The 24,438-nt window shown below is 39.8% G+C and overlaps 1 protein-coding gene across 1 annotated transcript in view; it reads right to left on the bottom strand.

The window, feature by feature from the left end:
- PKP2 (plakophilin 2) overlaps nucleotides 1–24,438 on the bottom strand; it is a 54,832-nt gene that overhangs the window by 4,005 nt on the left and 26,389 nt on the right. Inside the window, exons 6-10 of the mRNA XM_069763063.1 lie at nucleotides 23,437–23,644; nucleotides 18,396–18,573; nucleotides 2,173–2,290; nucleotides 1,901–2,062; nucleotides 1,470–1,643 (exon numbers count right to left, since the gene is read on the bottom strand). Coding sequence (XP_069619164.1) covers nucleotides 1,470–1,643; nucleotides 1,901–2,062; nucleotides 2,173–2,290; nucleotides 18,396–18,573; nucleotides 23,437–23,644 — 840 coding nt within the window. The remainder of the gene's footprint in view (nucleotides 1–1,469; nucleotides 1,644–1,900; nucleotides 2,063–2,172; nucleotides 2,291–18,395; nucleotides 18,574–23,436; nucleotides 23,645–24,438) is intronic.

Genomic DNA, 24,438 nt, shown 5'->3' with positions numbered 1-24,438 from the left:
ATGCCCAGGTTATACCAGCTGTACATATATAATTATATACAGGACATGCCCTGGTTATACCAGCTGTACATATATAATTATATACAGGAGATGCCCGGGTTATACCAGCTGTACATATATAATTATATACAGGCGATACCCAGGTTATACCAGCTGTACATATATAATTATATACAGGAGATACCCAGGTTATACCAGCTGTAAATATATAATTATATACAGGAGATGCCCAGGTTATACCAGCTGTACATATATAATTATATACAGGAGATGCCCAGGTTATACCAGCTGTACATATATAATTATATACAGGAGATGCCCAGGTTATACCAGCTGTACATATATAATTATATACAGGCGATACCCAGGTTATACCAGCTGTACATATATAATTATATACTGGAGATGCCCAGGTTATACCAGCTGTACATATATAATTATATACAGGATATACCCAGGTTATACCAGCTGTACATATATAATTATATACAGGAGATGCCCAGGTTATACCAGCTGTACATATATAATTATATACAGGCGATACCCAGGTTATACCAGCTGTACATATATAATTATATACAGGAGATACCCAGGTTATACCAGCTGTAAATATATAATTATATGCAGGAGATGCCCAGGTTATACCAGCTGTACATATATAATTATATACAGGAGATGCCCGGGTTATACCAGCTGTACATATATAATTATATACAGGAGATGCCCAGGTTATACCAGCTGTAAATATATAATTATATACAGGATATGCCCAGGTTATACCAGCTGTACATATATAATTATATACAGGATATGCCCAGGTTATACCAGCTGTACATATATAATTATATACAGGAGGTACCCAGGTTATACCAGCTGTAGATATATAATTATATACAGGAGATGCCCAGGTTATACCGGCTGTACATATATAATTATATACAGGAGATGCCCAGGTTATACCAGCTGTACATATATCATTATATGCAGGAGATGCCCAGGTTATACCGGCTGTACATATATAATTATATACAGGAGATGCCCAGGTTATATCAGCTGTACATATATCATTATATACAGGAGATGCCCAAGTTATATCGGCTGTACATATATAATTATATGCAGGATATGTCCAGGTTATACCACATCACTTCATACAGATAAAGCCTATGTCGTAGCAGATAATGTTGCAGCTTCTCATGCTGTATGATGCGGCACGTCTGCATGTTTATGGTCGGAGCTTCTCCTTCCTCTCTGTGATTTATGTACCTTCTCTCAGAGGAAACTCATTTCATGGTTTTTTGAAGCTCCGATAACAGCAGCGCAGAGGATTCAGGAGGATTCAGGGTTGGGGTTACAGGAGGAGTATACACCGGGACAGCGGTATAACACGGGATAGGATTAGATACACAGCTCAGCAGGCCGTATCACACATGACGGGATTAGATACTTTTGACCACCCGGACTCTTACCGGCCCACTTCCAGCCGTGAGGTTCTGCAGGGAGCCCAGTGACGCCTCCTGGGTGTAATTTCGGGTGCTTTTTGCGATGAGTGACAGGTAGAGCCGCACCAGTTTGGAACTCCATAAACATTCCATCCCCCGGGGGTTACTGGTCTCCTCCGCAATAGGGACATCTCTCCAGTCCTGGGGGTAGAACGAACATTTTTATTTTCCAATCGGTAATGTAAAAATAACCTCCCGTTTTGTGTACACAGCTCCTCCACACATCCATGCATCGCCATAGTTACAGACTACAAGCCATCTTTCTGTAGTCAGATCCCGCAGTCACGCTTTCCTCCGCTCGTCTTCTCTACACATGTGTTTTATAATCATTAAGATATCTGCATGGGAGCTGTGTACACAAAACGGGAGATTTTTAAATGCATATTGCGGCCTCCTACCTCCTTCAGCTTCCTGCTCCGCGAGCCGAAACAGCCGATGTTGGAGTCGCTTTGGGTGGAGTCCTGGGTCAGTGAGTGGAAGTTGTGGCTGAACCTGGTGGGCACCTCCGACTCCAGCTGGTACGACAGGTTGTGTAATATGCACACGGCGTTCTCCGTGGCCTGGAAGACCCCAACGTAAATGATCACATTATAGCGGTATGTTCCGTAAGACCCACGTATCTGCCGCTCCAAAGCCGGGCTGACAACCAACACGGACGCCATGAACTTACCCGGTCATCAGGTTTATAGTCCGCAACACTCCGACTGATATAATACACCAGCGAATCAATGAGGCCGTCACAATCCCGCAAAGCCTTCCTGCCCTCCGGCCCAGCCGAGCTCATATTCCTACCGCACAGGGAACAACGGGGAGAAAAAATGACGTAACAGAAACAAATACATAGAGGCAGTAGTATAGCGGTTATATTTCTATACATAGGGGGGCGGTATTATAGTAATTATATTCTTGTACATAGGGGCAGTATTATGGTAGTTATATTCTTGTACATAGGGGCAGTATTATGGTAGTTATATTCTTGTACATAGGGGCAGTATTATAGTAGTTATATTCTTGTACATAGGGGGCAGTATTATGGTAGTTATATTCTTGTACATAGCAGTATTATAGTAGTTATATTCTTGTACATAGGGGAAGTATTATAGTAGTTATATTCTTGTACATAGGAGCAGTATTATGGTAGTTATATTCTTGTACATAGGGGCAGTATTATGGTAGTTATATTCTTGTACATAGGGGCAGTATTATAGTAGTTATATTCTTGTACATAGGGGCAGTATTATAGTAGTTATATTCTTGTACATAGCAGTATTATAGTAGTTATATTCTTGTACATAGGGGAAGTATTATAGTAGTTATATTCTTGTACATAGGGGCAGTATTATAGTAGTTATATTCTTGTACATAGGAGCAGCATTATAGTAGTTATATTCTTGTACATAGCAGTATTATAGTAGTTATATTCTTGTACATAGGGGCAGTATTATAGTAGTTATATTCTTGTACATAGGGGCAGTATTATAGTAGTTATATTCTTGTACATAGGGGCAGTATTATAGTAGTTATATTCTTGTACATAGCAGTATTATAGTAGTTATATTCTTGTACATAGGGGCAGTATTATAGTAGTTATATTCTTGTACATAGGGGCAGTATTATAGTAGTTATATTCTTGTACATAGGGGCAGTATTATAGTAGTTATATTCTTGTACATAGGAGCAGTATTATAGTAGTTATATTCTTGTACATAGCAGTATTATAGTAGTTATATTCTTGTACATAGGGGCAGTATTATAGTAGTTATATTCCTGTACATAGGAGCAGTATTATAGTAGTTATATTCTTGTACATAGCAGTATTATAGTAGTTATATTCTTGTACATAGGGGCAGGATTATAGTAGTTATATTCTTGTATATAGCAGTATTATATGTAAGCACAACGCCCAAACCCATAATCCCACTAGGGGAGTGGGTAACACCTCATGTATCAATTATATCATATCAGGAGCACAGATATTAATCTGTGATCCAAGAAGTGACACTATATACATTCATTTTAAAATTCAAATACCATTATTAGACAATAAATAAAACTAAACATATATGGACATAGACAAGGTGCCTCAAAAAACAACCCAATTGCGGTCAACCGGGAATACAGATACTGGAGTCAGGTAAATCCATTATACATACATTGCACAGTAATCTAGTTGGAAGCCCTGATGACCCCTGATTCTTGTACATAGGGGCAGTATTATAGTAGTTATATTCTTGTACATAGGGGCAGTATTATAGTAGTTATATTCTTGTACATAGGGGCAGTATTATAGTAGTTATATTCTTGTACATAGGGGCAGTATTATAGTAGTTATATTCCTGTACATAGGAGCAGTATTATAGCAGATATATTTTTGTACATAGGGGGCAGTATTATAGGAGTTATATTCTTGTACATAGGGGCAGTATTATAGGAGTTATATTCTTGTACATAGGGGCAGTATTATAGTAGTTATATTCCTGTACATAGGAGCAGTATTATAGTAGTTATATTTTTGTACATAGGGGGCAGTATTATAGGAGTTATATTCTTGTACATAGGAGCAGTATTATAGTAGTTATATTCTTGTACATAGGGGCAGTATTATAGTAGTTATATTCTTGTACATAGGGGAAGTATCATAGTAGTTATATTCTTGTACATAGGAACAGTATTATAGTAGTTATATTCTTGTACATAGGAGCAGTATTATAGTAGTTATATTCTTGTACATAGCAGCAGTATTATAGTAGTTATATTCTTGCACATAGGAGCATTATTACAGTAGTTATATTCTTGTACATAGGAGCAGTATTATAGTAGTTATATTCTTGTACATAGGGGCAGTATTATAGTAGTTATATTCTTGTACATAGGGGCAGTATTATAGCAGTTATATTCTTGTACATAGAGGCAGTATTATAGTAGTTATATTCTTGTACATAGGGGCAGTATTATAGTAGTTATATCCTTATACATAGGGGGCTGTATTATAGTAGTTATATTCTTGTACATAGAGGCAGTATTATAGTAGTTATATTCTTGTACATAGGGGCAAAATTATAGTAGTTATATTCTTGTACATAGAGGCAGTATTAAAGTAGTTATATTCTTGTACATAGGGGCAGTATTATAGTAGTTATATCCTTATACATAGGGGGCTGTATTATAGTAGTTATATTCTTGTACATAGGGACAGTATTATAGTAGTTATATTTTTGTACATAGAGGCAGTATTATAGTAGTTATATTCTTGTACATAGGGGGCAGTATTATAGTAGTTATATTCTTGTACATAGGGGGCAGTATTATAGTAGTTATATTCTTGTACATAGGGGCAGTATTATAGTAGTTATATTCTTGTACATAGAGGCAGTATTATAGTAGTTATATTCTTGTACATAGGGGGCAGTATTATAGTAGTTATATCCTTATACATAGGGGGCAGTATTATAGTAGTTATATCCTTATACATAGGGGGCTGTATTATAGTAGTTATATTCTTGTACATAGGGGCAGTATTATAGTAGTTATATTCTTGTACATAGAGGCAGTATTATAGTAGTTATATTCTTGTACATAGGGGGCAGTATTATAGTAGTTATATCCTTATACATAGGGGGCAGTATTATAGTAGTTATATCCTTATACATAGGGGGCTGTATTATAGTAGTTATATTCTTGTACATAGGGGCAGTATTATAGCAGTTATATTCTTGTACATAGAGGCAGTATTATAGTAGTTATATTATTGTACATAGGAGCTGCATTATAGTAGTTATATTCTTGTACATAGCAGTATTATAGTAGTTATATTCTTGTACATAGGGGCAGTATTATAGTAGTTATATTCTTGTACATAGGGGCAGTATTATAGTAGTTACATTCTTGTACATAGGAGCAGCATTATAGTAGTTATATTCTTGTACATAGCAGTATTATAGTAGTTATATTCTTGTACATAGGGGCAGTATTATAGCAGTTATATTCTTGTACATAGGGGTAGTATTATAGTAGTTATATTCTTGTACATAGGGGCAGTATTATAGTAGTTATATTCTTGTACATAGCAGTATTATAGTAGTTATATTCTTGTACATAGGGGCAGTATTATAGTAGTTATATTCTTGTACATAGGGGCAGTATTATAATAGTTATATTCTTGTACATAGGGGCAGTATTATAGTAGTTATATTCTTGTACATAGGAGCAGTATTATAGTAGTTATATTCTTGTACATAGCAGTATTATAGTAGTTATATTCTTGTACATAGGGGCAGTATTATAGTAGTTATATTCTTGTACATAGGAGCAGCATTATAGTAGTTATATTCTTGTACATAGGGGCAGTATTATAGTAGTTATATTCCTGTACATAGGAGTAGTATTATAGTAGATATATTTTTGTACATAGGGGGCAGTATTATAGGAGTTATATTCTTGTACATAGGGGCAGTATTATAGGAGTTATATTCTTGTACATAGGGGCAGTATTATAGTAGTTATATTCCTGTACATAGGAGCAGTATTATAGTAGTTATATTTTTGTACATAGGGGGCAGTATTATAGGAGTTATATTCTTGTACATAGGGGCAGTATTATAGTAGTTATATTCTTGTACATAGGGGCAGTATTATAGTAGTTATATTCTTGTACATAGGGGAAGTATCATAGTAGTTATATTCTTGTACATAGGAGCAGTATTATAGTAGTTATATTCTTGTACATAGGAGCAGTATTATAGTAGTTATATTCTTGTACATAGCAGCAGTATTATAGTAGTTATATTCTTGCACATAGGAGCATTATTACAGTAGTTATATTCTTGTACATAGGAGCAGTATTATAGTAGTTATATTCTTGTACATAGGGGCAGTATTATAGTAGTTATATTCTTGTACATAGAGGCAGTATTATAGCAGTTATATTCTTGTACATAGAGGCAGTATTATAGTAGTTATATTCTTGTACATAGGGGCAGTATTATAGTAGTTATATCCTTATACATAGGGGGCTGTATTATAGTAGTTATATTCTTGTACATAGAGGCAGTATTATAGTAGTTATATTCTTGTACATAGGGGGCAAAATTATAGTAGTTATATTCTTGTACATAGGAGCAGTATTATAGTAGTTATATTCTTGTACATAGGAGCAGTATTATAGTAGTTATATTCTTGTACATAGGAGCAGTATTATAGTAGTTATATTCTTGTACATAGGAGCAGTATTATAGTAGTTATATTCTTGTACATAGAGGCAGTATTAAAGTAGTTATATTCTTGTACATAGGGGCAGTATTATAGTAGTTATATCCTTATACATAGGGGGCTGTATTATAGTAGTTATATTCTTGTACATAGGGACAGTATTATAGTAGTTATATTCTTGTACATAGAGGCAGTATTATAGTAGTTATATTCTTGTACATAGGGGGCAGTATTATAGTAGTTATATCCTTATACATAGGGGGCTGTATTATAGTAGTTATATTCTTGTACATAGGGGCAGTATTATAGTAGTTATATTCTTGTACATAGAGGCAGTATTATAGTAGTTATATTCTTGTACATAGGGGGCAGTATTATAGTAGTTATATCCTTATACATAGGGGGCAGTATTATAGTAGTTATATCCTTATACATAGGGGGCTGTACTATAGTAGTTATATTCTTGTACATAGGGGCAGTATTATAGCAGTTATATTCTTGTACATAGAGGCAGTATTATAGTAGTTATATTATTGTACATAGGAGCTGTATTATAGTAGTTATATTCTTGTACATAGGGGCAGTATTATAGCAGTTATATTCTTGTACATAGAGGCAGTATTATAGTAGTTATATTCTTGTACATAGGGGCAGTATTATAGTAGTTATATCCTTATACATAGGGGGCTGTATTATAGTAGTTATATTCTTGTACATAGGGGCAGTATTATAGCAGTTATATTCTTGTACATAGAGGCAGCATTATAGTAGTTATATTCTTGTACATAGGGGCAGTATTATAGTAGTTATATTCTTGTACATAGAGGCAGTATTATAGTAGTTATATTCTTGTACATAGGGGGCAGTATTATAGTAGTTATATCCTTATACATAGGGGGCTGTATTATAGTAGTTATATTCTTGTACATAGGGACAGTATTATAGTAGTTATATTCTTGTACATAGGGGGCAGTATTATAGTAGTTATATTCTTGTACATAGGGGCAGTATTATAGTAGTTATATTCTTGTACATAGGGGCAGTATTATAGTAGTTATATCCTTATACATAGGGGGCTGTATTATAGTAGTTATATTCTTGTACATAGGAGCAGTATTATAGTAGTTATATTCTTGTACATAGGGGCAGTATTATAGTAGTCATATTCTTGTACATAGAGGCAGTATTATAGTAGCTATATTCTTGTACATAGGGGGCAACATTATAGTAGTTATATTCTTGTACATAGAGGCAGTATTATAGTAGTTATATTCTTTTACATAGGGGCAGTATTATAGTAGTTATATTCTTGTACATAGAGGCAGTATTATAGTAGTTATATTCTTGTACATAGGGGGCAACATTATAGTAGTTATATTCTTGTACATAGAGGCAGTATTATAGTAGTTATATTCTTGTACATAGGGGCAGTATTATAGTAGTTATATTCTTGTACATAGAGGCAGTATTATAGTAGTTATATTCTTGTACATAGGGGCAGTATTATAGTAGTTATATTCTTGTACATAGGGGCAGTATTATAGTAGTTATATTCTTGTACATAGGGGGCAATATTATAGTAGTTATATTGTTGTACATAGGGAGCAGTATTATAGTAGGTATATTCTTGTACATAGGAGCAGTATTATAGTAGTTATATTCTTGTACATAGGGGCAGTATTATAGTAGTTATATTCTTGTACATAGGGGGCAGTATTATAGTAGTTATATTCTTGTACATAGGGGGCAGTATTATAGTAGTTATATTCTTGTACATAGGGGGCAGTATTATAGTAGTCATATTCTTGCACATAGGGGCAGTATTATAGTATGAATACATGGTTCTCCTGGTGACTATATATCGGACAAGTTTGCTGATCTAACAGATTCCTGATAAGATGGAAGAGTTGAAAAACACATTAGAAAAATTAAAAAGTTTTCCTGTGCCCATAAAATGGCGCTATTTAGAAATCAGATATTAGTTCCTACCATACAAATATTAGGGTTACACAGTCCTCATGTAGTACCATCAAGCAGTACCTGTAAATAACAGTCCCCATGTACCAGAACCTTACTGACCATATGTAATACCGCCTTACAGTGTCAGCGTGTCGCACAAGCTGTGTGCTGTTTATACTGTTGTATGTCTGATAAGGCTCAATTAAAGTCATCTCAGAGATATGCACAGTCTCAAAAGGAGGAATACACAGCGGTACCAAAACGGGGACGTTTCCTTTTGATATACTCCATGAAGAAGAGAACACAAGTGATCACACTGATTGGTAAAAGGATCCAAGATTATTATTTTCAATTGCCACAAAAATAAAGGAATGTTTCTTTAAGACAACTATCCCTTTAAGTCTCTCACAAGCATTCTTCTAGATATCTTTGGGTTTTATCTTGCTGCAACTTGCAAATCCTCCTCTCAATCATTTAGATAAACAATCTTTGACCAGCGTGACCTTGGTATAGGTCATCTATCCCCATCCATAAGGGTATGTTCTCTAGGAGAAATCAGGGTCTAATGGATTCCTGAACTGATAAGAAAATAGGGGCAGGAAGGGATCAGGTTCTACAAGGAAAAACAACATACTCCGATTCTTGTACATAGGGGCAGTATTGTAGTAGTTATATTCTTGTACATAGGGGGCAGTATTATAGTAGTTATATTCTTGTACATAGGGGCAGTATTATAGTAGTTATATTCTTGTACATAGGGGCAGTATTATAGTAGTTATATTCTTGTACATAGGGGCAGTATTGTAGTAGTTATATTCTTGTACATAGGAGCAGTATTATAGTAGTTATATTCTTGTACATAGGGGGCAGTATTATAGTAGTTATATTCTTGTACATAGGAGCAGTATTATAGTAGTTATATTCTTGTACATAGGGGCAGTATTGTAGTAGTTATATTCTTGTACATAGGAGCAGTATTATAGTAGTTATATTCTTGTACATAGGGGCAGTATTATAGTAGTTATATTCTTGTACATAGGAGCAGTATTATAGTAGTTATATTCTTGTACATAGGGGCAGTATTGTAGTAGTTATATTCTTGTACATAGGAGCAGTATTATAGTAGTTATATTCTTGTACATAGGAGCAGTATTATAGTAGTTATATTCTTGTACATAGGGGCAGTATTATAGTAGTTATATTCTTGTACATAGGAGCAGTATTATAGTAGTTATATTCTTGTACATAGGAGCAGTATTATAGTAGTTATATTCTTGTACATAGGGGGCATTATTATAGTAGTTATATTCTTGTACATAGGGGGCATTATTATAGTAGTTATATTCTTGTACATAGGGTCAGTATTATAGTAGTTATATTCTTGTACATAAGAGCAGTATTATAGTAGTTATATTCTTGTACATAGGGACAGTATTATAGTAGTTATATTCTTGTACATAGGGGCAGTATTATAGTAGTTATATTCTTGTACATAGGGGGCATTATTATAGTAGTTATATTCTTGTATATAGGAGCAGTATTATAGTAGTTATATTCTTGTATATAGGGGCAGTATTATAGTAGTTATATTCTTGTACATAGGGACAGTATTATAGTAGTTATATTCTTGTACATAGGGGCAGTATTATAGTAGTTATATTAAATCTAAATCTAAATCTAATCCATATTCACTTGAAACAGCACAAATACTCACCATATTTATTTGTATAATCTATATTCTGGCTGCTGCATTCACTCACATTCACCGCCCTTGCATTAACTCTCTACACTCCATCCATATCGGCCCCTCTGTCCTTGCCTCTCCTATGTATAGCACTCATGCTCTATTCACATTGCTTAACAGCACAGATCCATTCAGTCCCAACATCCAACACAAGAGACGCTCTCACAAATCACTTAACCATCTGCTCACTCTTTCGATCCTCCTTCTCCTAGTCGCTGGAGACATATCTCCAAACCCCGGCCCCCCATGTTATAGCCAGTCAAACCTCCCAATTGCTACACCCAGAAACCCCTCTAACCTTATTAATATTCCCTGCATGCCTGCTGTCTCTTTCAATTGTGCCCTTTGGAATTCTCGCTCTGTGTGTAATAAACTCTCCTTCATTCATGACTTCTTCCTTTCTAATTCTCTTAATCTCCTGGCTCTTACTGAAACCTGGATCCAGCAGTCAGACACCACCGCTGCTGCTGCTCTTTCATATGGTGGACTGCACTTTTCTCATACCCCAAGATCAGACAACAGAGCAGGTGGAGGCGTTGGTCTGCTCCTTTCACCCAAATGTACTTTCCAAGTTATCCCCCAAGTACCCTCACTTGTCTTCCCTTCCTTTGAGGTCCATGTGGTCAGACTCTACGTCCCCTTCTCCATGCGAGTGGTGGTGGTGTATCGTCCTCCCGGCCCCTCTCATCAGTTCCTGGATCACTTTGCCACCTGGCTTCCACACTTTCTCTCCTGTGACACCCCTACCCTTATCATGGGTGATTTCAACATCCCCATTGCCTCTCCCCTCTCCCCATCTGCTTCTCACCTTTTATCTCAATCCTCCTCTTTTGGCCTCTCGCAGCATACTAACTCTCCAACACATGAAGATGGAAACTCCCTTGACTTGGTCTTCTCCCGACTTTGCTCAGTGGATGACTTCACAAACTCCCCTCTCCCGCTCTCTGACCACAACCTTCTTTCATTCTCTATCAAGAACTGCCATCCCGCTCAGGTCACCCCCACTTTCCACACCTATAGAAACATACAGGCCATTAACACCCAGAAACTTATGATGAACTTGCAGTCCTCACTGGCCCCTATTTCCTCCATCTTATGTCCTGATTCTGCATTAAAGCATTACAATGAAACCCTGCAAAGTGCCCTGGATGAAGCTGCTCCTCCTATACATAAAACAACTCGGCACAGACGGCAACAACCGTGGCACACGCTGCAAACACGTTTCCTGCAGCGGTGCTCCAGGTGCGCAGAACGTCTGTGGAGAAAATCTAATCTACCCGAAGATTTCATCCATTATAAGTTCATGCTAAAGACATACAATTCTGCCCTTCACCTCTCCAAACAAACCTACTTCAACACCCTCATCACCTCTCTGTCCAATAACCCTAAACGTCTCTTTGACACGTTCCAGTCCCTACTCAACCCAAGAGAGCAGGCCCCAACCACGGATCTCCGTGCTGACGATCTGGCCAATTACTTCAAAGAAAAAATTGACCACATTCGACAGGAAATCATCTCCCAATCTCTTCATACCATGCACTGTCCTCCCTCCCCCACTGCATCTAGTTCACTCTCTGACTTTGAAGCAGTTACAGAAGAAGTAAGCAGGCTCCTTGCATCTTCGCGCCCGACCACTTGCACCAGTGACCCCATTCCGTCACATCTCCTCCAGTCCCTTTCCCCGGCTATCACCTCTCACCTAACAAAAATATTCAACCTTTCCCTCACTTCCGGTATTTTTCCCTCCTCATTTAAGCATGCCATCATACATCCATTACTTAAAAAACCATCCCTCGATCAAAACTGTGCCGCTAATTATAGACCTGTCTCTAATCTTCCCTTCATCTCTAAACTCCTCGAACGCCTGGTCCACTCCTGTCTTACCCGCTATCTCTCAGATAACTCTCTTCTCGACCCTCTTCAATCTGGCTTCCGCTCTTTACACTTTACTGAAACTGCCCTCACTAAAGTCTCTAATGACCTACTAACAGCTAAATCTAATGGTCACTACTCCATGCTAATTCTCTTGGATCTCTCTGCAGCATTTGACACTGTGGATCATCAGCTCCTCCTCACTATGCTCCGCTCCATCGGCCTCAAGGACACCGTTCTCTCCTGGTTCTCCTCCTATCTCTCTGACCGATCCTTCACTGTATGTTTTGCTGGTTCTTCCTCCTCTTACCTTCCCCTTACTGTTGGGGTTCCTCAAGGATCAGTCCTAGGCCCCCTACTCTTCTCGTTGTATACTGCCCCTATTGGACAAACAATCAGTAGATTTGGTTTCCAGTACCATCTCTATGCTGACGACACCCAATTATACACTTCTGCTCCCGATATCACACCGACCTTTTTAGAAAACACCAGTGATTGTCTTACCGCTGTCTCTAACATCATGTCCTCCCTCTATCTGAAACTAAACCTGTCAAAAACTGAACTCCTCGTGTTCTCTCCCTCTACTAACCTACCTTTGCCTGACATTGCCATCTCCGTGTGAAGCTCCACCATTACTCCAAAGCAACATGCCCGCTGCCTTGGGGTCATCCTTGATTCTGACCTTTCATTCACCCCCTACATCCGATCACTGGCTCGCTCTTCTTACCTGCATCTCAAAAACATTTCTAGAATTCGCCCTTTTCTTAATTTCGACTCTGCAAAAACTCTGACTGTTTCACTTATTCATTCTCGTCTGGACTATTGTAACTCTCTACTAATCGGCCTCCCTCTTGCAAAACTCTCCCCGCTCCAATCTGTCCTGAATGCTGCAGCCAGGATCATATTCCTCACCAACCGTTACACCGATGCCTCTACCCTGTGCCAGTCATTACACTGGCTACCCATCCACTCCAGAATCCAGTACAAAACTACTACCCTCATCCACAAAGCACTTCATGGCTCAGCACCACCCTACATCTCCTCCCTGGTATCAGTCTACCACCCTACCCGTGCCCTCCGCTCCGCTAATGACCTCAGGTTAGCATCCCCAATAATCAGAACCTCCCACTCCCGTCTCCAAGACTTTACACGTGCTGCGCCGATTCTTTGGAATGCACTACCTAGGTTAATACGATTAATCCCCAATCCCCACAGTTTTAAGCGTGCCCTAAAAACTCATTTGTTCAGACTGGCCTACCGCCTCAATGCATTAACCTAACGATCCCTGTGTGGCCTATTTATAATAAAAAAAAAAAAAATAATAAAAAAAAAGGTTCCTCGCATCATGTTCTCATACACTTTATGCAGTATTAGCCCTCTGTGACTGTACTGCTACATACTTAGGCAGGTAACTGGTTCATGCAGCTATACATGAACACCTGAGCCTTACACTATAGCTGGTCCGAATAACTAAAGCAATTGTTACCATCCACCTCTCGTGTCTCCCCTTTTCCCCATAGTTTGTAAGCTTGCGAGCAGGGCCCTCACTCCTCCTGGTATCTGTTTTGAACTGTATTTCTGTTATGCTGTAATGTCTATTGTCTGTACAAGTCCCCTCTATAATTTGTAAAGCGCTGCGGAATACGTTGGCGCTATATAAATAAAATTATTATTATTCTTGTACATAGGGGCAGTATTATAGTAGTTATATTCTTGTACATAGGGACAGTATTATAGTAGTTATATTCTTGCACATAGGAGCAGTATTATAGTAGCTATATTCTTGTACATAGGGGCAGTATTATAGTAGTTATATTCTTGCACATAGGAGCAGTATTATAGTAGCTATATTCTTGCACATAGGAGCAGTATTATAGTAGTTATATTCTTGTATATAGGAGCAGTATTATAGTAGTTATATTCTTGTACATAAGAGCAGTATTATAGTAGTTATATTCTTGTACATAGGGACAGTATTATAGTAGTTATATTCTTGTACATAGGAGCAGTATTATAGTAGTTATATTCTTGTACATAGGGGCAGTATTATAGTAGTTATATTCTTGTACATAGGGGCAGTATTATAGTAGTTATATTCTTGTACATAGGAGCAGTATTATAGTAGTTATATTCTTGTATATAGGAGCAGTATTATAGTAGTTATATTCTTGTACATAAGAGCAGTATTATAGTAGCTATATTCTTGTACATAGGGGGCAGTATTATAGTAGTTACATTCTTGTACATAGGGACAGTATTATAGTAGTTATATTCTTGTACATAGGGGCAGTATTATAGTAGTTATATTCTTGCACATAGGGGGCAGTATTATAGTAGATATATTCTTGTACATAGGAGCAGTATTATAGTAGTTATATTCTTGTACATAGGGGCAGTATTATAGTAGTTATATTCTTGCACATAGGGGGCAGTATTATAGTAGTTATATTCTTGTACATAGGAGCAGTATTATAGTAGTTATATTCTTGTATATAGGAGCAGTATTATAGTAGTTATATTCTTGTACATAGGGGCAGCATTATAGTAGTTATATTCTTGTACATAGGAGCAGTATTATAGTAGTTATATTCTTGTACATAGGGACAGTATTATAGTAGTTATATTCTTGTACATAGGGACAGTATTATAGTAGTTATATTCTTGTACATAGGAGCAGTATTATAGTAGTTATATTCTTGTACATAGGGACAGTATTATAGTAGTTATATTCTTGTACATAGGAGCAGTATTATAGTAGTTATATTATTGTACATAGCAGCAGTATTATAGTAGTTATATTCTTGTATATAGGGGGCAGTATTATAGTAGTTATATTCTTGTACATAGGGGCAGTATTATAGTAGTTATATTCTTGTACATAGGGGCAGTATTATACTAGTTATATTCTTGTACATAGGAGCAGTATTATAGTAGTTATATTCTTGTACATAGGAGCAGTATTATAGTAGTTATATTCTTGTACATAGGAGCAGTATTATAGTAGTTATATTCTTGTACATAGGGGCAGTATTATAGTAGTTATATTCTTGTACATAGGAGCAGTATTATAGTAGTTATATTCTTGTACATAGGAGCAGTATTATAGTAGTTATATTATTGTACATAGCAGCAGTATTATAGTAGTTATATTCTTTTATATAGGGGGCAGTATTATAGTAGTTATATTCTTGTACATAGGGGCAGTATTATAGTAGTTATATTCTTGTATATAGGGGGCAGTATTATAGTAGTTATATTCTTGTACATAGGGGCAGTATTATAGTAGTTATATTCTTGTACATAGGAGCAGTATTATAGTAGTTATATTCTTGTATATAGGGGGCAGTATGATAGTAGTTATATTCATGTACATAGGAGCAGTATTATAGTAGTTATATTCTTGTATATAGGGGGCAGTATTATAGTAGTTATATTCTTGTACATAGGAGCAGTATTATAGTAGTTATATTCTTGTACATAGGAGCAGTATTATAGTAGTTATATTATTGTACATAGCAGCAGTATTATAGTAGTTATATTCTTTTATATAGGGGGCAGTATTATAGTAGTTATATTCTTGTACATAGGGGCAGTATTATAGTAGTTATATTCTTGTATATAGGGGGCAGTATTATAGTAGTTATATTCTTGTACATAGGGGCAGTATTATAGTAGTTATATTCTTGTACATAGGAGCAGTATTATAGTAGTTATATTCTTGTATATAGGGGGCAGTATGATAGTAGTTATATTCATGTACATAGGAGCAGTATTATAGTAGTTATATTCTTGTATATAGGGGGCAGTATTATAGTAGTTATATTCGTGTACATAGGAGGCAGTATTATAGTAGTTATGTTGTTGTACATAGGAGCAGTATTATAGTAGTTATAATCTTGTACATATGAGGCAGTATTATAATAGTTATATTATTGTACATTGGGGCAGTATTATAGTAGTTATATTCTTGTACATAGGGGGCAGTATTATAGTAGTTATATTCTTGTACATAGGGATCAGTATTATAGTAGTTATATTCTTGTACATAAGGGCAGTATTACAGTAGTTATATTCCTGTACATAGGGGGCAGTATTATAGTAGTTATATTCCTGTACATAGGGGGCAGTATTATAGTAGTTATATTCTTGTACATAGGGGCAGTATTATAGTACTTATATTCTTGTACATAGGGGCAGTATTATAGTAGTTATAATCTTGTACATAGGGGCAGTATTATAGTAGTTATATTCTTATACATAGAGGCAGTATTATAGTAGTTATATTCTTGTACATAGGGGGGCAGTATTATAGTACTTTTATCCTCTACTGTATATCCATTACGGTTTTTTATTATGATGTCATCTTTCCACAGTGTGTCCAGATTACACAACCAGAGCCCGGAGCTCCTGAAATATCAGTCACCGAGGATGAGACATCAGGATCACGTCTTGGTAAGACGGGGAGGACATAGACTATGGAATGTCCCAACCATTACATGTCAGCTCTGCGGCAGGTGTTGTTTGCTCATTAACCCGCTTACCTGTCTGGGAAGTGTTTTCAGACGCCCTGTGACCTCACAGGTTTCCGCTGACATTCCTCTGGCAGATCAAAGCTTATTAATAAATGTCCTCCTCTCCTAAATCTAATGCGGTAATTATGGAGTAACGCTCCACTGCGCCCAGAAAAGCCACAAACATGGAGTGAAGTTACGGGCGGAGGCCTCTTTATTATGGAATAAATAAACATTGACAGTTTATAGGTTCAGGTAGATGAGTAGAGAACGACATCGAGAATAATAGGGGATTGTTTTTTTTTCGTTTTTACGACTTGTCTTAAAGGGGTAGTGCACTACGGACAATCTCATTTGATAATACGTGATCTGCTGTAATCTGACAGCAAGTGAGTTTTTCTACAGCTCCCCCGCAGGAGAAATGAGGTATTACACAGTTCTAGGTAATGTGTGGAAATATTTGGCTTTTATGGTACTAAGCAAGGACCCCATTTATTAACTCCACAGTCCCTGCCTAGACCTTAGATACAGAATATAGGCTTTCCCTTGCCAAATGTCGCTCAAGCCACCGCCCGGGTGATGTGACACCTGCTTACTCTGCACCTCGTGAATTATTAATATTTCACTGTGTTGCTCTCAAAGGCCAAGAACAGACAATTCTCTGCAGCCTAAGGCGGAGGCGGGGGGAGACTGAAGGATCCACCACTGCTTACCGAAATATGGAGATGCCTAACACTGCTCAGTTTCTCTCTTTTGGGACAGCGCACTTTGTAATTTCTTTGCCTTTAATGGGTGTGTATACTTTTGAAACCAAGTGATATAGTCGTTCTATGTATACAGCTCCAATGCCAAACAATGCCGCCGTAATCAAAGGTTACACACCCTCTACACATCGGCTGCCAGGAAGAACTGAGGAGCTCTGTTTGCAGCGAGATATCTCCCCGACGCGCGTTCGGTCACATCGTAAAAATTCCCTTCTTTTAGGTCTCCTGCTCGGTGGATTTATTTTTATTGTTAACGTCTGAAAAGCCGATTGTAACCAGAGGAGAGATAAATGCCAAATCTGCCATCCTGATTTACAGGAAATGCCAGGAGACCTGCTGGAGCAGCAGAAACGTCTGCACCCCACCCCAGAAAAATAAAAACTATCCATCAACATCAGGACTGATAGAGATTAATCATCGGAGAAAGCAGAGCTCATTGTTTGTAGAGAAGCTTCTGCCGCTCCTCGCACGGGTGGGAAGACAAGAAGAAGAGGAAGAGGAGGAGGCGTGAAACCTCGAGGTCCAGGCAAAGGGCAATGACCCTCTAACCGTAAAATAAATCTATCTAATCGAAAACACACATCTCACAATTATTCTATGATTCCTTGGAGGAGGATGAATAATGTAGCTCCACCCTTAGCACCACCCATGAGGAGCAGCTGAGGAATTAGGATACCAAGGCTGGTTGAGAAGCTTTCCACCATTGCCCATACTTACGCTCCAGGAAATCACTGAAGGACACTACTGATTTGTAGATATACCACCCAAAGATTCACTTTCCCTCACTCAGTCCCCTTTGTGCAGTAAACAATAGCTTGATGTATCAAGTCCTTACCTGAGGCAGCCAGTCGCATTGTAGAATATATCAGCATCAGACATAAGGGCGTTTTTGGAATACTCTCCATCCCTCCAGCCCGAACCTGGGATTATGATATTGTTGGTCAAGGTCGGCAGAGCTTCTCTGATCAGCATGACCTTCAGCTGGTCATTGGAGGACAAATTCCACATCAATCCTGCAATATTGAAAAAAAATATTATTAAAAGATAAATATGGCAGCTGGAGTCTAATCATGTATCTCTGTATACAGGGAGCTCCCCCTAGTGGTGGCTGCAGACAGGATCTTATGTATCTCTGTATACAGGGAGCTCCCCCTAGTGGTGGCTGCAGACAGGATCTTATCATGTATCTCTGTATACAGGGAGCTCCCCCTAGTGGTGGCTGCTGACAGGATCTTATCATGTATCTCTGTATACAGGGAGCTCCCCCTAGTGGTGACTGTAGACAGGATCTTATCATGTATCTCTGTATACAGGGAGCTCCCCCTAGTGGTGGCTGCAGACAGGATCTTATTATGTATCTCTGTATACAGGGAGCTCCCCCTAGTGGTGGCTGCAGACAGGATCTTATTATGTATCTCTGTATACAGGGAGCTCCCCCTAGTGGTGGCTGCAGACAGGATCTTATTATGTATCTCTGTATACAGGGAGCTCCCCCTAGTGGTGGCTGCAGACAGGATCTTATCATGTATCTCTGTATACAGGGAGCTCCCCCTAGTGGTGGCTGCAGACAGGATCTTATCATGTATCTCTGTATACAGGGAGCTCCCCCTAGTGGTGGCTGCAGACAGGATCTTATCATGTATCTCTGTATACAGGGAGCTCCCCCTAGTGGTGGCTGCAGACAGGATCTTATCATGTATCTCTGTATACAGGGAGCTCCCCCTAGTGGTGACTGCAGACAGGATCTTATCATGTATCTCTGTATACAGGGAGCTCCCCCTAGTGGTGACTGCAGACAGGATCTTATCATGTATCTCTGTATACAGGGAGTTCCCCCTAGTGGTGACTGCAGACAGGATCTTATCATGTATCTCTGTATACAAGGAGCTCCCCCTAGTGGTGGCTGCAGACAGGATCTTATCATGTATCTCTGTATACAGGGAGCTCCTCCTAGTGGTGGCTGCAGACAGGATCTTATCATGTATCTCTGTATACAGGGAGCTCCCCCTAGTGGTGGCTGCAGACAGGATGTTATCATGTATCTCTGTATACAGGGAGCTCCCCCTAGTGGTGACTGCAGACAGGATCTTATCATGTATCTCTGTATACAGGGAGCTCCCCCTAGTGGTGACTGCAGACAGGATCTTATCATGTATCTCTGTATACAGGGAGTTCCCCCTAGTGGTGACTGCAGACAGGATCTTATCATGTATCTCTGTATACAGGGAGCTTCCCTTAGTGGTGGCTGCAGACAGGATCTTATTATGTATCTCTGTATACAGGGAGCTCCCCCTAGTGGTGACTGCAGACAGGATCTTATTATGTATCTCTGTATACAGGGAGCTCCCCCTAGTGGTGGCTGCAGACAGGATCTTATCATGTATTTCTGTATACAGGGAGCTCCCCCTAGTGGTGGCTGCAGACAGGATCTTATCATGTATCTCTGTATACAGGGAGCTCCCCCTAGTGGTGGCTGCAGACAGGATCTTATCATGTATCTCTGTATACAGGGAGCTCCCCCTAGTGGTGGCAGCAGACAGGATCTTATCATGTATCTCTGTATACAGGGAGCTCCCCCTAGTGGTGGCTGCAGACAGAATCTCATCATGTATCTCTGTATACAGGGAGCTCCCCCTAGTGGTGACTGCAGACAGGATCTTATCATGTATCTCTGTATACAGGGAGCTCCCCCTAGTGGTGACTGCAGACAGAATCTTATCATGTATCTCTGTATACAGGGAGCTCCCCCTAGTGGTGGCTGCAGACAGGAGGTTATGTATCTCTGTATACAGGGAGCTCCCCCTAGTGGTTACTGCAGACAGGACCTTATCATGTATCTCTGTATACAGGGAGCTCCCCCTAGTGGTGACTGCAGACAGGATCTTATCATGTATCTCTGTATACAGGGAGCTCCCCCTAGTGGTGGCTGCAGACAGGATCTTATCATGTATCTCTGTATACAGGGAGCTCCCCCTAGTGGTGGCTGCAGACAGGAGGTTATGTATCTCTGTATACAGGGAGCTCCCCCTAGTGGTTACTGCAGACAGGACCTTATCATGTATCTCTGTATACAGGGAGCTCCCCCTAGTGGTGACTGCAGACAGGATCTTATCATGTATCTCTGTATACAGGGAGCTCCCCCTAGTGGTGGCTGCAGACAGAAAATATATTGGTAAAAGGCAGATATTTGCACTGTGCCACTTGTCTAAGACTAACTCCTAATACTTCTGATATTCTTAAATTGTATTCTTCTGTGAATCAACTGTTGGTACATTAAAATGTGACAGTAATATAGTATCAAAGCTTCTACCGGTCTTACCGTTGAGTCATCACATTCTCAAGTCCTTGGAAATTAAGCTACATTTTCCTCCGGGCTATTAGTGAAAAGAATTGTGTACTGATGATGCACCCACAGTATATAAAATGTATCATTGTGATTTCCGCTGTATCAGAGATAATGAGCATATGCCCCGAGGAGCATGGGAAAACAAGTGCCTTCATGTTTATTACCAATGATGTTCCCCTTAAATCATTGCCCAAGTAGTAATAGCAGAATACCACATAATATATAATAATGTCACTCCTCACAATCAGTAGTTACATCTTAAAAGGCTGGTTTACTGCAGCCACCACTAGGGGGAGCTCCCTATATAGTATAAAGAGATACCTGATAAGATCCTGTCTGCAGTCACCACTAGGGGGAGCTCCCTGTATACAGAGATACATGATAAGATCCTGTCTGCAGTCACCACTAGGGGGAGCTCCCTGTATTCAGAGATACATGATAAGATCCTGTCTGCAGTCACCACTATGGGGAGCTCCCTGTATACAGAGATACATGATAAGATCCTGTCTGCAGCCACCACTAGGGGGAGCTCCCCGTATACAGAGATACATGATAAGATCCTGTCTGCAGTCTCCACTAGGGGGAGCTCCCTATATACAGAGATACATGATAAGATCCTGTCTGCAGCCACCACTAGGGGGAGCTCCCTGTATACAGAGATACATGATAAGATCCAGTCTGCAGTCACCACTAGGGGGAGCACCCTGTATACAGATATACATGATAAGATCCTGTCTGCAGTCTCCACTAGGGGGAGCTCCCTGTATACAGAGATACATGATAAGATCCTGTCTGCAGTCACCACTAGGGGGAGCACCCTGTATACAGATATACATGATAAGATCCTGTCTGCAGTCTCCACTAGGGGGAGCTCCCTGTATACAGAGATACATGATAAGATCCTGTCTGCAGCCTCCACTAGGGGGAGCTCCCTGTATACAGAGATACATGATAAGATCCAGTCTGCAGCCTCCACTAGGGGGAGCTCCCTGTATACAGAGATACATGATAAGATCCTGTCTGCAGCCACCACTAGGGGGAGCTCCCTGTATACAGAGATACATGATAAGATCCTGTCTGCAGCCACCACTAGGGGGAGCTCCCTGTATACAGAGATACATGATAAGATCCTGTCTGCAGTCACCACTAGGGGGAGCTCCCTGTACACAGAGATACATGATAAGATCCTGTCTGCAGCCACCACTAGGGGGAGCTCCCTGTATACAGAGATACATGATAAGATCCTGTATGCAGCCACCAATAGGGGGAGCTCCCTGTATACAGAGATACATGATAAGATCCTGTCTGCAGCCACCACTAGGGGGAGCACCCTGTATACAGATATACATGATAAGATCCTGTCTGCAGTCTCCACTAGGGGGAGCACCCTGTATACAGATATACATGATAAGATCCTGTCTGCAGTCACCACTAGGGGGAGCACCCTGTATACAGATATACATGATAAGATCCTGTCTGCAGTCTCCACTAGGGGGAGCTCCCTGTATACAGAGATACATGATAAGTTTCTGTCTGCAGCCTCCACTAGGGGGAGCTCCCAGTATACAGAGATACATGATAATACGTTGTCTGCAGCCACCACTAGGGGGAGCTCCCTGTACACAGAGATACATGATAAGATCCTGTCTGCAGCCACCACTAGGGGGAGCTCCCTGTACACAGAGATACATGATAAGATCCTGTCTGCAGCCACCACTAGGGGGAGCTCCCTGTATACAGAGATACATGATAAGATCCTGTCTGCAGTCACCACTAGGGGGAGCTCCCTGTATACAGAGAAACATGATAAGATCCTGTCTGCAGCCACCACTAGGGGGAGCTCCCTGTATACAGAGATACATGATCAGATCGGCCTGCAGCCACCACTAGGGGGAGCTCCCTGTATGCAGAGATACATGATAAGATCCTGTCTGCAGCCACCACTAGGGGGAGCTCCCTGTACACAGAGATACATGATAAGATCCTGTCTGCAGTCACCACTAGGGGGAGCTCCCTGTATACAGAGATACATGATAAGATCCTGTCTGCAGCCACCACTAGGGGGAGCTCCCTGTATACAGAGATACATGATCAGATCGGCCTGCAGCCACCACTAGGGGGAGCTCCCTGTATACAGAGATACATGATAAGATCCTGTCTGCAGCCACCACTAGGGGGAGCTCCCTGTACACAGAGATACATGATAAGATCCTGTCTGCAGTCACCACTAGGGGGAGCTCCCTGTATACAGAGATACATGATAAGATCCTGTCTGCAGCCACCACTAGGGGGAGCTCCCTGCTTACTTGCAGATATAGGTATTATTTTCTATTATTTGTACACAATATGGCAGTATTACTTAATCATTACACAGCACTGTCACTTTTGTACTATACAAAGCTATTATTTGTCTTCTGCGTTATTTTTTTTTTTTCTCCCTCTATGAGAACTGAACGGTTGGGTTTTTTTTTTTTTTATTGTTTTTGACCCCTAGCAAAAGTTGTGCCCCAGGCGCCTCCACTCCCCTCACCTGTGATCTGCTTCTTTATCTCCAGGTCATGGCTGTCCTTCAGCAGGTTCAGGAGAATGGGCATGGCGCGCTGCTCGTACACCTCCAGCTTGTTGTCGTTGTCCTCGTACACCAGGTTGCGCAGCGCGGCGCAGACAGATCGCTGAACCTCCTCATTATTGGTGTTCAGGAGCTTAATCAGCTTGGGAATCGCTTGCAGACTGTAGACCTACCATGGAGAAATGTGTGAGCACAGTGCACCCAAATAACGAGAATGAGGGGGCTTCTCGTATGGTCAATTATCTGAAAATTCTATCCGAACTCAATTTACATAAGATATTCTGAATTAAACTGCCCCCGTAAGAGAGACCTTAGCTACCTGGATGATATTTAATCCAAAACAACCTCAAATAATAAAGGTGTCGTCTAATCAGCTGACCGCGGAGGTTGTCATTTTGGTGATCACTAGTGATTGGCTATAAACTGTCCAGGAATCAGGTTGCAGTTTTCTCTGCAGCACAACCAGAGGTCAAATGAAGTATTACACTGTTTCTCATTAAAATCAATGGGATGTCTGCACAATACCCTGGGTCCTCCAGAGAGAGAGAGCCTGTTTAGCGCTTCTCTTAGCTTTCATGAGGGCCCTAAAACCCTAAAAATGAGGAATATAAACCTGGGAGCTCCTTTAAAGAAGTTATTGAGCTCTGATATGACATTTCGGCAGCCGGTGACAGCTCTTCTTTAAGATGTCGCCCAACCACAGGCCATTAACGACATGTGATATAAGGGACTCTTGCTGCATAACACATCAGGCTCCAGTCTAAAAGTGCCCACCGTAAAAAATACATGTAGACCCCTCCCAACGTGTAGACTCCCCAGCCGAGCCGCTCCTCTGTACCGAGCTTTATAATTATGTCCTGAATTCCAGAAAGGATTACAGGCGGCTCTCTGACCAAATAATCCCGTGCCCCCCAGAGACAGAGCCCTGGTGTGAAATTCCAGCCGTCCTATCAAACTAAATCT

The sequence above is a fragment of the Ranitomeya imitator genome, chromosome 4 (genome assembly GCF_032444005.1).
Source record: "Ranitomeya imitator isolate aRanImi1 chromosome 4, aRanImi1.pri, whole genome shotgun sequence".
NCBI classification, from domain to species: Eukaryota; Metazoa; Chordata; class Amphibia; order Anura; family Dendrobatidae; genus Ranitomeya; species Ranitomeya imitator.
Note: the sequence above shows the minus strand (reverse complement) of the source record. Positions and strands in the feature narration are given on the sequence as shown.